Genomic DNA, 16,797 nt, shown 5'->3' with positions numbered 1-16,797 from the left:
AAAATCCCTAAAGTTGATGGGCCTATTTCTACCCTTGCTAAACGTACTACTATTCCAACGTCAGATGGTACTTCGTTTAAGGATCCTCTAGATAGGAAAATTGAGTCCTTTCTAAGAAAAGCTTATCTGTGTTCAGGTAATCTTCTTAGACCTGCTATATCTTTGGCTGATGTTGCTGCAGCTTCAACTTTTTGGTTGGAAACTTTAGCGCAACAAGTAACACATCGTGATTCTCATGACATTATTATTCTTCTTCAGCATGCTAATAATTTTATCTGTGATGCCATTTTTGATATTATCAGAGTTGATGTCAGGTTTATGTCTCTAGCTATTTTAGCTAGAAGAGCTTTATGGCTTAAAACTTGGAATGCTGATATGGCTTCTAAATCAACTTTACTTTCTATTTCTTTCCAGGGTAACAAATTATTTGGTTCTCAGTTGGATTCCATCATTTCAACTGTTACTGGTGGGAAAGGAACTTTTTTACCACAGGATAAAAAATCTAAAGGTAAAAGCAGAGCTAATAATCGTTTTCGTTCCTTTCGTTTCAACAAAGAACAAAAGCCTGATCCTTCATCCTCAGGAGCAGTTTCAGTTTGGAAACCATCTCCAGTCTGGAATAAATCCAAGCCAGCTAGAAAGGCAAAGCCTGCTTCTAAGTCCACATGAAGGTGCGGCCCTCATTCCAGCTCAGCTGGTAGGGGGCAGGTTACGTTTTTTCAAGGAAATTTGGATCAATTCTGTTCACAATCTTTGGATTCAGAACATTGTTTCAGAAGGGTACAGAATTGGTTTCAAGATAAGACCTCCTGCAAAGAGATTTTTTCTTTCCCGTGTCCCAGTAAATCCAGTAAAAGCTCAAGCATTTCTGAAATGTGTTTCAGATCTAGAGTTGACTGGAGTAATTATGCCAGTTCCAGTTCAGGAACAGGGGATGGGGTTTTATTCAAATCTCTTCATTGTACCAAAGAAGGAGAATTCCTTCAGACCAGTTCTGGATCTAAAAATATTGAATCGTTATGTAAGGATACCAACGTTCAAAATGGTAACTGTAAGGACTATCTTGCCTTTTGTTCAGCAAGGGAATTATATGTCCACAATAGATTTACAGGATGCATATCTGCATATTCCGATTCATCCAGATCATTTTCAGTTCCTGAGATTCTCTTTTCTGGACAAGCATTACCAGTTTGTGGCTCTGCCGTTTGGCCTAGCTACAGCTCCAAGAATTTTTACAAAGGTTCTCGGTGCCCTTCTGTCTGTAATCAGAGAACAGGGTATTGTGGTATTTCCTTATTTGGACGATATCTTGGTACTTGCTCAGTCTTTACATTTAGCAGAATCTCATACGAATCGACTTGTGTTGTTTCTTCAAGATCATGGTTGGAGGATCAATTTACCAAAAAGTTCTTTGATTCCTCAGACAAGGGTAACCTTTCTGGGTTTCCAGATGGATTCAGTGTCCATGACTCTGTCTTTAACAGACAAGAGACGTCTAAAATTGATTGCAGCTTGTCGAAACCTTCAGTCACAATCATTCCCTTCGGTAGCCTTATGCATGGAAATTCTAGGTCTTATGACTGCTGCATCGGACGCGATCCCCTTTGCTCGTTTTCACATGCGACCTCTTCAGCTCTGTATGCTGAAGCAATGGTGCAAGGATTACACGAAGATATCTCAAACAATATCTTTAAAACCGATTGTTCGGCACTCTCTAACATGGTGGACAGATCACCATCGTTTAATTCAGGGGGCTTCTTTTGTGCTTCCGACCTGGACTGTAATTTCAACAGATGCAAGTCTCACGGGTTGGGGAGCTGTGTGGGGATCTCTGACGGCACAGGGAGTTTGGGAATCTCAGGAGGTGAGATTACCTATCAATATCTTGGAACTCCGTGCAATTTTCAGAGCTCTTCAGTTTTGGCCTCTTCTGAAGAGAGAATCGTTCATTTGTTTTCAGACAGACAATGTCACAACTGTGGCATACATCAATCATCAAGGAGGGACTCACAGTCCTCTGGCTATGAAAGAAGTATCTCGAATTTTGGTTTGGGCGGAATCCAGCTCCTGTCTAATCTCTGCGGTTCATATCCCAGGTGTAGACAATTGGGAAGCGGATTATCTCAGTCGCCAAACGTTGCATCCGGGCGAATGGTCTCTTCACCCAGAGGTATTTCTTCAGATTGTTCAAATGTGGGAACTTCCAGAAATAGATCTGATGGCGTCCCATCTAAACAAGAAACTTCCCAGGTATCTGTCCAGATCCCGGGATCCTCAGGCGGAGGCAGTGGATGCATTATCACTTCCTTGGAAGTATCATCCTGCCTATATCTTTCCGCCTCTAGTTCTTCTTCCAAGAGTGATCTCCAAGATTCTGAAGGAATGCTCGTTTGTTCTGCTGGTAGCTCCAGCATGGCCTCACAGGTTTTGGTATGCGGATCTTGTCCGGATGGCCTCTTGCCAACCGTGGACTCTTCCGTTAAGACCAGACCTTCTGTCACAAGGTCCTTTTTTCCATCAGGATCTGAAATCCTTAAATTTAAAGGTATGGAGATTGAACGCTTGATTCTTGGTCAAAGAGGTTTCTCTGACTCCGTGATTAATACTATGTTACAGGCTCGTAAATCTGTATCTCGAGAGATATATTATAGAGTCTGGAAGACTTATATTTCTTGGTGTCTTTCTCATCATTTTTCTTGGCATTCTTTTAGAATACCGAGAATTTTACAGTTTCTTCAGGATGGTTTAGATAAGGGTTTGTCCGCAAGTTCTTTGAAAGGACAAATCTCTGCTCTTTCTGTTCTTTTTCACAGAAAGATTGCTATTCTTCCTGATATTCATTGTTTTGTACAAGCTTTGGTTCGTATAAAACCTGTCATTAAGTCAATTTCTCCTCCTTGGAGTTTGAATTTGGTTCTGGGAGCTCTTCAAGCTCCTCCGTTTGAACCTATGCATTCATTGGACATTAAATTACTTTCTTGGAAAGTTTTGTTCCTTTTGGCCATCTCTTCTGCCAGAAGAGTTTCTGAATTATCTGCTCTTTCTTGTGAGTCTCCTTTTCTGATTTTTCATCAGGATAAGGCGGTGTTGCGAACTTCTTTTGAATTTTTACCTAAAGTTGTGAATTCCAACAACATTAGTAGGGAAATTGTGGTTCCTTCATTATGTCCTAATCCTAAGAATTCTAAGGAGAAATCGTTGCATTCTTTGGATGTTGTTAGAGCTTTGAAATATTATGTTGAAGCTACGAAGTCTTTCCGTAAGACTTCTAGTCTATTTGTTATCTTTTCCGGTTCTAGAAAAGGCCAGAAAGCTTCTGCCATTTCTTTGGCATCTTGGTTGAAATCTTTAATTCATCTTGCCTATGTTGAGTCGGGTAAAATTCCGCCTCAGAGAATTACAGCTCATTCTACTAGGTCAGTTTCTACTTCCTGGGCGTTTAGGAATGAAGCTTCGGTTGACCAGATCTGCAAAGCAGCAACTTGGTCCTCTTTGCATACTTTTACTAAATTCTACCATTTTGATGTATTTTCTTCTTCTGAAGCAGTTTTTGGTAGAAAAGTACTTCAGGCAGCGGTTTCAGTTTGAATCTTCTGCTTATGTTTTTCGTTAAACTTTATTTTGGGTGTGGATTATTTTCAGCAGGAATTGGCTGTCTTTATTTTATCCCTCCCTCTCTAGTGACTCTTGTGTGGAAAGATCCACATCTTGGGTAGTCATTATCCCATACGTCACTAGCTCATGGACTCTTGCTAATTACATGAAAGAAAACATAATTTATGTAAGAACTTACCTGATAAATTCATTTCTTTCATATTAGCAAGAGTCCATGAGGCCCGCCCTTTTTTTGTGGTGGTTATGATTTTGTATAAAGCACAATTATTCCAATTCCTTATTTTATATGCTTTCGCACTTTTTTATCACCCCACTTCTTGGCTATTCGTTAAACTGAATTGTGGGTGTGGTGAGGGGTGTATTTATAGGCATTTTGAGGTTTGGGAAACTTTGCCCCTCCTGGTAGGAATGTATATCCCATACGTCACTAGCTCATGGACTCTTGCTAATATGAAAGAAATGAATTTATCAGGTAAGTTCTTACATAAATTATGTTTTTTGCATATAAAATGTTTCTATCTTTGATGTTGGATGTTTCAAATTCACCCGGGAAAAGAAGAATAAGGTTTGTTCAATAGCAACCGGCCCCCCACCGCCTACTTTACACCGAAGCTGGACGGGATGACACCTGGAGGGTAAGGTGTGTCACAAACTGAGCCGCAGTCACGGACAAACTGTTCATCAGTTTATGACATCTGGTGAGAGTAATATGTGTTGACAACCTACCCTGCCCATACTTAAGCTTCTACTTAACAATAGATTGAGCAACAACTTGGGGGAGACTGCTTTAACTGCTACCTTTCTTGCTTACTAACTGGGTTTACAGCTGCATTAAGGATTGTCCTCTATACCTGTGGATGTGGAGTATATTGTTGTTGGAACATTTCTGAGGGTTCACATAACCCAATTTATTATCTGCTGTGAATCAAGTTTTTGATACCGCTGAGGTGGCTTATTGTACATTGAAAATTTTTGAATGGTTTGCATCTTGCAAATAATATAAATTGTTTGATTAGCAATTATGTATTTGCTATAATATTAAATGGTGTGTTTAAATGCATTCTTTAATGGTGCTTTCACTCATTTTTCTTTATATGACCCTCAATAGTTTGTGCCAGGAAAGGGTATACTTTTAAATTATCAGTGGAGGGTATATAAAATGTATTGCCCCTCCCCCTGTTGGTTTATGTCTATATATATATATATATATATATATATATATATATATACAGGGAGTGCAGAATTATTAGGCAAGTTGTATTTTTGAGGATTAATTTTATTATTGAACAACAACCATGTTCTCAATGAACCCAAAAAACTCATTAATATCAAAGCTGAATAGTTTTGGAAGTAGTTTTTAGTTTGTTTTTAGTTATAGCTATTTTAGGGGGATATCTGTGTGTGCAGGTGACTATTACTGTGCATAATTATTAGGCAACTTAACAAAAAACAAATATATACCCATTTCAATTATTTATTTTTACCAGTGAAACCAATATAACATCTCAACATTCACAAATATACATTTCTGACATTCAAAAACAAAACAAAAACAAATCAGTGACCAATATAGCCACCTTTCTTTGCAAGGACACTCAAAAGCCTGCCATCCATGGATTCTGTCAGTGTTTTGATCTGTTCACCATCAACATTGCGTGCAGCAGCAACCACAGCCTCCCAGACACTGTTCAGAGAGGTGTACTGTTTTCCCTCCTTGTAAATCTCACATTTGATGATGGACCACAGGTTCTCAATGGGGTTCAGATCAGGTGAACAAGGAGGCCATGTCATTAGATTTTCTTCTTTTATACCCTTTCTTGCCAGCCACGCTGTGGAGTACTTGGACGCGTGTGATGGAGCATTGTCCTGCATGAAAATCATGTTTTTCTTGAAGGATGCAGACTTCTTCCTGTACCACTGCTTGAAGAAGGTGTCTTCCAGAAACTGGCAGTAGGACTGGGAGTTGAGCTTGACTCCATCCTCAACCCGAAAAGGCCCCACAAGCTCATCTTTGATGATACCAGCCCAAACCAGTACTCCACCTCCACCTTGCTGGCGTCTGAGTCGGACTGGAGCTCTCTGCCCTTTACCAATCCAGCCACGGGCCCATCCATCTGGCCCATCAAGACTCGCTCTCATTTCATCAGTCCATAAAACCTTAGAAAAATCAGTCTTGAGATATTTCTTGGCCCAGTCTTGACGTTTCAGCTTGTGTGTCTTGTTCAGTGGTGGTCGTCTTTCAGCCTTTCTTACCTTGGCCATGTCTCTGAGTATTGCACACCTTGTGCTTTTGGGCACTCCAGTGATGTTGCAGCTCTGAAATATGGCCAAACTGGTGGCAAGTGGCATCTTGGCAGCTGCACGCTTGACTTTTCTCAGTTCATGGGCAGTTATTTTGCGCCTTGGTTTTTCCACACGCTTCTTGCGACCCTGTTGACTATTTTGACTTTTCTGAGCCTGTCAAGTCCTTCTTTTGACCCATTTTGCCAAAGGAAAGGAAGTTGCCTAATAATTATGCACACCTGATATAGGGTGTTGATGTCATTAGACCACACCCCTTCTCATTACAGAGATGCACATCACCTAATATGCTTAATTGGTAGTAGGCTTTCGAGCCTATACAGCTTGGAGTAAGACAACATGCATAAAGAGGATGATTTGGTCAAAATACTCATTTGCCTAATAATTCTGCACTCCCTGTATGTGTATATATATATATATATATATATATATATATATATATATATATATATATATATATATATATATATATATATATATATATATATATATATATATATATATATATATATATATATATATATAAAGTCAAAGTGGAAGTTGCGCTCGATGAGCCCGAGGATAGATCAAAGTTAAATAAGCCCAGGCAGGAGGTTAAATAAAAACCAAATTTATTAGAAAAAATGTTAAAAAGTGAAATCAAGGACCAAATACAAAGTCCTGTAAAAAAGCCAGCAGTGACTCAGAACAGTCAGGTTAGTGAACTGATCCTCTTGCAGACATGTTTCGTGCGCTTGCGCACTTGTTCACTGCTTGTCCATTTTGTTTGTATGCGTGTGTAGCAGACACGCTTGGAGTTGCAGCCAATGAAGAGGATCTCTACAGGGGGTGTGTCCCCCGCCCACTCTCCATAGTGCCGGTTACTCGAGACTGATAGGACGCTCAGGGAGAGCCCAACTTCCAGCGAAATTCTTCTGAATATATATATATATATATATATATATATTTAAAGGGACAGTCAAGTCCAAAAATATCTTTCATGTTTCAAATAGGGCATATAATTTTAAACAACTTTCCAATTTACTTTTCTTTCATGTAATTAGCAAGAGTCCATGAGCTAGTGACGTATGGGATATACATTCCTACCAGGAGGGGCAAAGTTTCCCAAACCTTAAATGCCTATAAATACACCCCTCACCACACCCACAATTCAGTTTTACAAACTTTGTCTCCTGTGGAGGTGGTGAAGTAAGTTTGTGCTAGATTCTACGTTGATATGCGCTCCGCAGCAGGTTGGAGCCCGGTTTTCCTCTCAGCGTGCAGTGAATGTCAGAGGGATGTGAAGAGAGTATTGCCTATTTGAATTCAATGATCTCCTTCTACGGGGTCTATTTCATAGGTTCTCTGTTATCGGTCATAGAGATTCATCTCTTACCTCCCTTTTCAGATCGACGATATACTCTTATATATACCATTACCTCTACTGATTCTCGTTTCAGTACTGGTTTGGCTTTCTACTACATGTAGATGAGTGTCCTGGGGTAAGTAAGTCTTATTTTCTGTGACACTCTAAGCTATGGTTGGGCACTTTTATATAAAGTTCTAAATATATGTGTTTAAACATTTATTTGCCTTGATTCAGGATGTTCAACGTTCCTTATTTTCAGACAGTCAGTTTCATATTTGGGATAATGCATATGAATAAATCAATTTTTTCTTACCTTAAAATTTGACTTTTTTTCCTGTGGGCTGTTAGGCTCGCGGGGGCTGAAAATGCTTCTTTTTATTGCGTCATTCTTGGCGTGGACTTTCTTGGCGCAAAAATTTTCTTGTCATTTCCGGCGTCATACGTGTCGCCGGAAGTCGTGTCATTTTTTGGACGTTTTTGCGCCAAAAAATGTCGTCGTTACCGGATGTGGCGCCATTTTTGGCGCCAAAAGCATTTAGGCGCCAAATAATGTGGGCGGCTTTTTGGCGTTAAAAAATTTGAGCGTCATTGTTGTCTCCACAATATTTAAGTCTCATTATTTATTGCTTCTGGTTGCTGGAAGCTTGTTCATTGGCATTTTTTTCCCCATTCCTGAAACTGTCATTTAAGGAATTTGATCAATTTTGCTTTATATGTTGTTTTTTCTATTACATATTGCAAGATGTCTCAGATGGACTCTGAATCAGAAGCCACTTCTGGAAAAACGCTTAACTGAGTTTCAGTTCTACCAAAGCTAAGTTCATTTATTTTAAATGTTATAAATGTTTATCTTTAGCTATGGTTTGTAATAAGTTTTTATGTTATACTTTTACATGCGGAATCCATTAGTATTTATGCTTTATATATTTTCTTTTCTTACAAGAAATATTTAAAAGACTTATAAGAAATATTTTTCTGATTCTATGTTAAGGCTTTGTCTGACTTTGTGCCTTCTAATAAAATTTTTAGGTCTTTTTCACTTCTTTTTTAATTATTGAAGTTTCAAATGACCAACAACATACTGATTTATCCTTCTCTGATGATGTTTTTTTCTCTTTCAGAAATTTTCTTCATCAGATATTGACACTAACAAATCTATTTTTTTTATTATTTTTCTATTATTAAAGTACATTTGTTCTTTGTTGAAAAGGTGTTGATTATTTTGGATATTAAGGTAACTAGTTCTTTAAGACTAGCTGACATTATTTCTGCCTATTTATTTCTTCTGTATTTTCAGAGGTTTTCTTTCCAATTCCCCATACTAGGGAATGGAATAGGCTGAGAATTTTCTTTTATTCCTTCTTCAAAGGTTTTAAACTATATTCTTTGCCAGCAGTTAAATTCAATTTGGAGGGTTCTCCAATTTATTGGGGCTATCTCTACTTCTACTAATTATGCTATTGTTTCTATAGCAAAATAGTATTTATTTTCCTTTAGATAGTTGTATCTTATTTATGGAAAATTATTTAGTTTCAGGTACTTTTTTTGGTCCTGTGATTTATTTGGATATTGCTTCATTTTCTCTGTTTACTTTAAGATCAAGTATCAGATTATGATTTATTTTAGCATTGTTTAAAGAGACAACATTTACTAGACTAGGTGCTGTTGCATTTGTCTTGTTGTTTTGCATTTATTGATTATGCAAGTCCACTGTATTGGCTGGTCCTTTAAACTGGACTATCATGCTAATAATTTCATTTGTGTCTTCATTTTATTGAATATTTTCGCAAATGAGGGTTAATCTATGTCTTTAGCTTTTTTAGCTAGAAGAATTTTGTGATTTTTAAAAAAAAAAAAAAATCCATATTTCTTTTGTTCTAAGATAATCAATTATTTGTTTTATAATTGGATTCAATTCTTAACTGTTACTTTGGGCTTCAAGGTTGAGTTCTAAGACTAAAACTTTAAGCTTATACTGGTTTGGTTGTTCTTATTAAGGAACAAATTCCTGAGTTCTTTCCCAAGTAACATGTCTATAATTGGAGTTCGAAATCAGCTCCCTAATTTTGCGATGTATGTGCCGTATTCCAGCTTGGCTGGTAAGGGGCAGGTTAAGGCTTCTTTGAAATTTATTTTGTCCAAATTTCTTTGATTTTATTCCAGTAAGGCTAACACTTTCTTTAACTGTGTTTCTGTCCTATATATTTTGGGTACTGTTGAAGCATGGCTAGGCTCCCATGGGGTTCAAACGCTGCTCAGACCTGGAATCTTCTGGGGTATTTCTTCCAGTTCCTTTTTGAGGAACCGGGTTTTGGAGTTTTATTCAAACTATTTTGCCTTTTTATGGTCATTGATAGCATTATTTGTTTTCATTAGATACAATAAATGCATATTTTCATTTTTCTGTTTTCATTCAGATTATTTTCTGAGGATGCGGAATCGCATATGATTCACTTACTCTTCAGGACATAGTTAGAGGATCTTCTTTTCAAAAGCTCTTGATTCCTCACACAAGGGTCACCTTTTTTAGGTTTCCAGATAGTTTGTGTCGCTGTCCTTGTCTCTATCAGACAGGGGATAATGTTATTGGGTTCCGTCTATCGGTACCTCTAGTCTCTATTATTTCCTTCAGTTGCTATATATGCATAGAAGTTTTAGGTCTTATGGCCACAGCATTGGATTCAATTCCCTTTGCTCATTTTCACTAGAAACCTTTTCAGTCTTTTATAACTGTTGTTTCTTCAAGAACATAGTTGGAGGATCAATTTACCAAAAAGTTAGTTTGATTCCTCAGACAAGGGTAAACTTTTTAGGTTTCCTGATAGATTCAGTGTTCTTGATTCTGTCTCTGGCGGACAAGAGGCGTCTGAAATTGTTTTCAGCTTATCGAAACCTTTGCTCGTTTTCACATGCGACCTCTTCAGCTCTGTATGCTGAACCAGTGGTGCAGGGATTATACAAAGATATCTCAATTAATATCTTTAAAACCGATTGTTCGACACTCTCTGACGTGGTGGACAGATCACCATCGTTTAGTTCAGGGGGCTTCTTTGTTCTTCCAACCTGGACTGTGATTTCAACAGATGCAAGTCTGACAGGTTGGGGAGCTGTTTGGGGGTCTCTGACAGCACAAGGGGTTTGGGGATCTCAGGAGGTGAGATTACCAATCAATATTTTGGAACTCCGTGCAATTTTCAGAGCTCTTCAGTCATGGCCTCTTCTAAAGAGAGAATCATTCATTTGTTTTTAGACAGACAATGTCACAACTGTGGCATATATCTATCGTCAAGGAGGGACTCACAGTCCTCTGGCTATGAAAGAAGTATCTCGAATACTGGTATGGGCGGAATCCAGCTCCTGTCTAATTTCTGCGGTTCATATCCCAGGTATAGACAATTGGGAAGCGGATTATCAAAGTCGCCAAACGTTACATCTGGGCGAATGGTCTCTTCACCCAGAGGTATTTCTTCAGATTGTTCAAATGTGGGGACTTCCAGAAATAGATCTGATGGCTTCTCATCTAAACAAGAAACTTCCCAGGTATCTGTCCAGATCCAGGGATCCTCAGGCGGAAGCAGTGGATGCATTGTCACTTCCTTGGAAGTATCATCCTGCCTATATCTTTCCTCCTCTAGTTCTTATTCCAAGAGTAATCTCCAAGATTCTGAAGGTATGCTCGTTTGTTCTGCTGGTGGCTCCAGCATGGCCTCACAGGTTTTTGGTATGCGGATCTTGTCCGGATGACCTCCTACCAACCGTGGACTCTTCCGTTATGACCAGACCTTCTGTCACAAGGTCCTTTTTTCCTTCAGGTTCTCAAGTCCTTAAATTTAAAGGTATGGAGATTGAACGCTTGATTCTTAGTCAAAGAGGTTTCTCTGACTCTGTGATTAATACTATGTTACAGGCTCGTAAATCTGTATCTAGGAAGATATAGTATCGAGTCTGGAAGACTTACATTTCTTGGTGTCTTTCTCATCTTTTTTCCTGGCATTCTTTTAGAATTACGAGAATTTTACAGTTTCTTCAGGATGGTTTGGATAAGGTTTGTCTGCAAGTTCCTTGAAAGGACAAATCTCTGCTCTTTCTGTTCTTTTTCACAGAAAGATTGCTAATTTTCCTGATATTCATTGTTTTGTACAAACTTTGGTTCGTATAAAACCTGTTATTCAGTCAATTTCTCCTCCTTGGAGTTTGAATTTGGTTCTGGGGGCTCTTCAAGCTCCTCCATTTGAACCTATGCATTCACTGGACATTAAATTACTTTCTTGGAAAGTTTTGTTTCTTTTGGCCATCTCTTCTGCTAGAAGAGTTTCTGAATTATCTGCTCTTTCTTGTGAGTCTCCTTTTCTGATTTTTCATCAGGATAAGGCGGTGTTGCGAACTTCTTTTAAATTTTTTACCTAAGGTTGTGATTTCTAACAACATTAGTAGAGAAATTGTGGTTCCTTCATTGTGTCCTAATCCTAAGAATTCTAAGGAGAGATCTTTGCATTCTTTGGATGTAGTTAGAGCTTTGAAATATTATGTTGAAGCTACTAAGAATTTCCGGAAGACTTCTAGTCTATTTGTTATCTTTTCCGGTTCTAGGAAAGGTCAGAAGGCCTTTGCCATTTCTTTGGCATCTTGGTTGATATCTTTAATTCATCATGCTTATGTCGAGTCAGGTATAACTCCGCCTCAAGAGATTACAGCTCATTCTACTAGGTCAGTTTCTACTTCCTGGGCGTTTAGGAATGAAGCTTCGGTTGTTCAGATTTGCAAAGCAGCAACTTGGTCTTCTTTGCATACTTTTACTAAATTCTACCATTTTGATGTGTTTTCTTCTTCTGAAGCAGTTTTTGGTAGAAAAGTACTTCAGGCAGCTGTTTTCAGTTTGATTCTTCTGCTTATAATTTCAGTTTTTTTCATTATAAGATTTAAACTTTATTTTGGGTGTGGATTGTTTTCAGCGGAATTGGCTGTCTTTATTTTATCCCTCCCTCTCTAGTGACTCTTGCGTGGAAGATCCACATCTTGGGTAGTCATTATCCCATACGTCACTAGCTCATGGACTCTTGCTAATTACATGAAAGAAAACATAATTTATGTAAGAACTTACCTGATAAATTAATTTCTTTCATATTAGCAAGAGTCCATGAGGCCCACCCTTTTCTTGTGGTGGTTATGAATTTTTTGTATAAAGCACAATTTTTCCAATTCCTTATTTTTTGATGCTTTCGCTCCTTTATCACCCCACTTCTTGGCTATTCGTTAAACTGAATTGTGGGTGTGGTGAGGGGTGTATTTATAGGCATTTAAGGTTTGGGAAACTTTGCCCCTCCTGGTAGGAATGTATATCCCATACGTCACTAGCTCATGGACTCTTGCTAATATGAAAGAAATGAATTTATCAGGTAAGTTCTTACATAAATTATGTTTTATCACCAATTTGACTTTGGTATTCTTTTCTTTTGGTATTCTTAGTTGAAAGCTAAATCTAGGAGGTTCATATGCTAATTTCTTAGACCTTAAAGACTGCCTCTAATCTAAATGCATTTTGATAGTTTTTCACCACTAGAGGGCATTAGTTCACGTGTTTCATATAGATAACTTTAAGCTCATGCACATGAATTTATCATGGAGACGGCTCTGATTGGCTAAACTACAAGTCTGTCAAAAGAACTGAAATAAGGCGGCAGTCTGCTGAGGCTTAGATACAAGGTAATTACAGAGGTAAAATTTGTATAATTATAACTGTTGGTTATGCAAAACTGGGAAATTGGTAATTAAGGGATTATCTATCTTTTAAAACAACAAAAATTCTGGTGTTGACTGTCCCTTTTTAATCAGATTTAAAGTGAAAGTCAATCCTAGCATTTGTGAAACGCTAGGATTCACCATTGGAACAAATAAATGGGACTTTCATTATTTGTTTCAAGCGTTCGCCACACTGAGCTGCTCAGGCAGCCCGCGGCAGAACGCTGTTTTGTTTGAGAGGTGACTTTTTCAACTCTTAACCAATAGCCGTGCGGTAAATCACATGGATTTGTAATATAAGAAAAGCACTAAATTAGAAATGGAAATATTAGCAGATATTTCTTTTTTAAAAAGAACATTTGTCAGTGTGTTTTGTGACATCTAACTAGATCATACTAGATTAAAACCACTGCTATTTAGGTGTTATGTTGTAAAAGCTTTCAAGCATTTTTCATGTATGTCATTTGTATTTTCGTTTGTTAACTATAATTTTTTTTTTTTTTGTAAACTATGTAAACCTAAACTTTTTCAAGGGTTGTTTTGAAAAGAGGCCAATGATTGTATTTTTTTTTTTGTCACATAACTGCAAATTTGATTAAACGAGAGGCCTCTAACATATTTAAGAGTGGCAGGTTTCATGGAGACTGAAAATTAGTGCTAGGAAATGTACAAAATAATAATGTTGTAACACTAATTTATTATTTATTTTAACTTGAGATCATCTTGTATGTAAGTATGTATATATAAGTAATATGCATTTTTTTTTCTTTTCTTTTCTTTTAGGGCCGTCATGTTAAGACAGGTCAGCTGGCTGCTATTAAAGTTATGGACGTGACTGAGGTAATATCTCTGCATTGAAAACCAATTACACACAATTATTTTTTAACTATTACTTTTTTCTAATATTCGTTTTGACTATGTTGCAAATTGTAAAAAATATTCTTTGAGAAGAAAAAAAAAAAATCTAATTTAGACTTTACTTAAAGTAACTAAAGTTAAAGGGATAAGCCTCTCACCTAACATCAGACTCCAAATTTGCAAGCACTAGCCCTCCAATCCCTTCCCACCACCATCCATCCCTATTGTTTACCTTGATATATATATACACACACCTTCTAACAGTAATTATGTGCAGCCATCACTAATAATCCAGGATAGAGAAACCACTAAAGACTCTCAGCTTTTGTACTAACATTTTCCCACATTCTTTTACACTTTTCCAAACCTCACTTGCTCAGTCACCACACACTCCCCCCCCCCATGCCATCACTCACTCTCAGTTCACTCTGCCTTATATCAGACATATTTCCTTTCTCGCTTACCTTCTGTTTCCATTCCCTCTCCTTTAGATTGTAAGCTTGAGAGCCTTTCTACCTGTAGGCCACTTTGTATTTAACATTAACTACTACTGATTGTGCTCAAGGGCAGGGCATTCCTCTTCTATTGTATAACTGAATTATTGCACCTACAACTGTTATTTACCCTTCTATACTTGATTGTGTATTACTGTATCCTTGTAATGTTTTCTATTCTTTGTATAGCGCTGTGTAATCTGCTGGAGCTTGAGAAATAAATGCTAATAATAATAAAGGGATAGGAAAGTCAAAATTAAACTTGCATGATTCCAACAGAGAATGTAATTTTAAGACACTTTTAAATTCACTTCAATTTTCAAATATTTTCTTTTGGTATCCCTTGTTGAAAAAGAATATGCCCATATCCAACACTAGTGGGAGCTGCTGCTGATTGGTGCCTGCACACGTTTGTCTTTTGTGATCGGCTGTCTAGATGTGTTCATCTAGCTGCCAGTAGTGCAATGTTTTTCCTTCGGCAAAGGAAAACAATAGAACTAGGGCTGGGGGATATGGGCAAAAAAAAAAAATCACAATTTTTTTGTAAAAAAAATTGTGATTGCGATTTAATCGAGTTTTTCTTATATTTTCAATTAAAAATGTATTTAAGACTACAGAATCTTAATGTACATGTTTCTCAATGTCCAATACACTCTGGGAGAATAATAAAATAATAAATATATATATATATATATATATTCATAACCTACAGTATTATTTTATTACACTGTGAGTATGCATTTAACTTGCAGCACTAATGTTCTATTAAGAAATAAGCAAGCTTCATAAAATACAGTAATATTCTTAGTTCCAGAGTGAGCAATCTCTGTGCCTGTAGAAATATTGCAAATAATCATGCTCCATAGCATGCAGAAATATTCTATTTTGTGCAGTATATTGTATAAGAGAACAAGCAAGCTCTGTGCAAGATGTAATATTATGTTATAAAGTAAGTAAGCTCTGCACCTAATCTTTTATTATAGACGCCAGTCCCATAACCTGCAGTAATAGCCGGCTATCCCTCGAGCTAGATCCGACAGGGCTGCCCCCCGGCCCCCCCTCAGCCTGAGCTCAGTCAGTCTCCCACCATGTGTCCGTCGTTGTGTTTGCCTTGCCTGAGCCGTGATGTGAGCCTCCTCTCTGCGGCTGCCACTCCAGTGTCACTGCAGCGCTGCAGACTCCCAGACTCCTCCTGAAGAGACTACATGTGCAGTCAGTCAGAAGGAGGAAGTTCCGGGCGGCAGCAAAAAAAATATCCACCGGTTGTTCAGCCCCTAGCCGAAGGTGCGGGCTAGTACAGCACCTAGTCGTCATAGGTGACATCATAGTGGGCGGAGTTATAAATCGCATACTCTCACGCTTTTTAAACGCAGTGATTAATCGCGGTTTAAAACCACATCCGCGATTAATCGTGCAGCCCTATAGAACAAACCAAATTTGTTAATGGAAATAAATTGGAAAGTTGTTTTAAATTTGTACTATCCAAATCATGAAAGAAAATGTTGGTTTTTCCTGTCCCTTTAAAGGGTCAGTAAACCTTAAAAATAATGTTATATAATTCTGCACATAGTGCAGAATTATATAACATTATATTAGCCAAACTTTGTAAATCATAATATTCCCTTTTTTATTTTGTAAAAATACAGCTGTTTTGTATAATCACAGCCCGGCCGACCGCGCCATTAGACACAGTGCAGCTCGCTCCCGCTCTGTCTAATGGCGCGGTCGGGCCGGGCTGTGACTATACAGCTGGCCCGATGCGCTCAGTAAAAACAACAGACCCGCTCAGCAGAGTACAGAGAGCGGGTTTGTAAAACAGCTGTATTTTTACAAAATAAAAAGGGAATATTATGATTTACAAAGTTTGGCTAATATAATGTTATATAATTCTGCACTATGTGCAGAATTATATAACATTATTTTTAAGGTTTACTGTCCCTTTAAGTGAATTGAACATGGTATTACATGTAGTTTCTTAATTAATGTGAAATCTATTTAGACTTGTATCTAGGTTGTGGAGCAAGGGTTTATAGAAAAAAACAAGTGTTTCTCCAACATTGGTGTGTCCGGTCCACGGCGTCATCCTTACTTGTGGGATATCTCTTCCCCAACAGGAAATGGCAAAGAGTCCCAGCAAAGCTGGCCATATAGTCCCTCCTAGGCTCCGCCCACCCCAGTCATTCTCTTTGCCGTTGCACAGGCAACATCTCCACGGAGATGGTTAAGAGTTTTTTGGTGTTTAAATGTAGTTTTATTCTTCTATCAAGTGTTTGTTATTTTAAAATAGTGCTGGTATGTACTATTTACTCTGAAACAGAAAAGGATGAAGATTTCTGTTTGTGAGAGGAAGATGATTTTAGCAGACAGTAACTAAAATCGATTGCTGTTTCCACATAGGACTGTTGAGATGAAGTAACTTCAGTTGGGGGAAACAGTTAGCAG

At 37.8% G+C, this 16,797-nt stretch overlaps 1 protein-coding gene across 4 annotated transcripts in view; it reads left to right on the top strand.

Annotated features, from left to right (window-relative positions):
• The window catches only part of MINK1 (misshapen like kinase 1), a 675,211-nt gene that overhangs the window by 135,265 nt on the left and 523,149 nt on the right, over positions 1–16,797 (top strand). For all 4 annotated transcript variants that reach the window (XM_053718325.1, XM_053718327.1, XM_053718326.1 and 1 more), the window contains exon 3: positions 13,787–13,843. In XM_053718325.1, coding sequence (XP_053574300.1) covers positions 13,787–13,843 — 57 coding nt within the window. The remainder of the gene's footprint in view (positions 1–13,786; positions 13,844–16,797) is intronic.

Source organism: Bombina bombina, chromosome 6 (assembly GCF_027579735.1).
Source record: "Bombina bombina isolate aBomBom1 chromosome 6, aBomBom1.pri, whole genome shotgun sequence".
NCBI classification, from domain to species: Eukaryota; Metazoa; Chordata; class Amphibia; order Anura; family Bombinatoridae; genus Bombina; species Bombina bombina.
The sequence above is the reverse complement of the archived record's forward strand: the minus strand, read 5'-3'. Positions and strand labels throughout refer to the sequence as shown.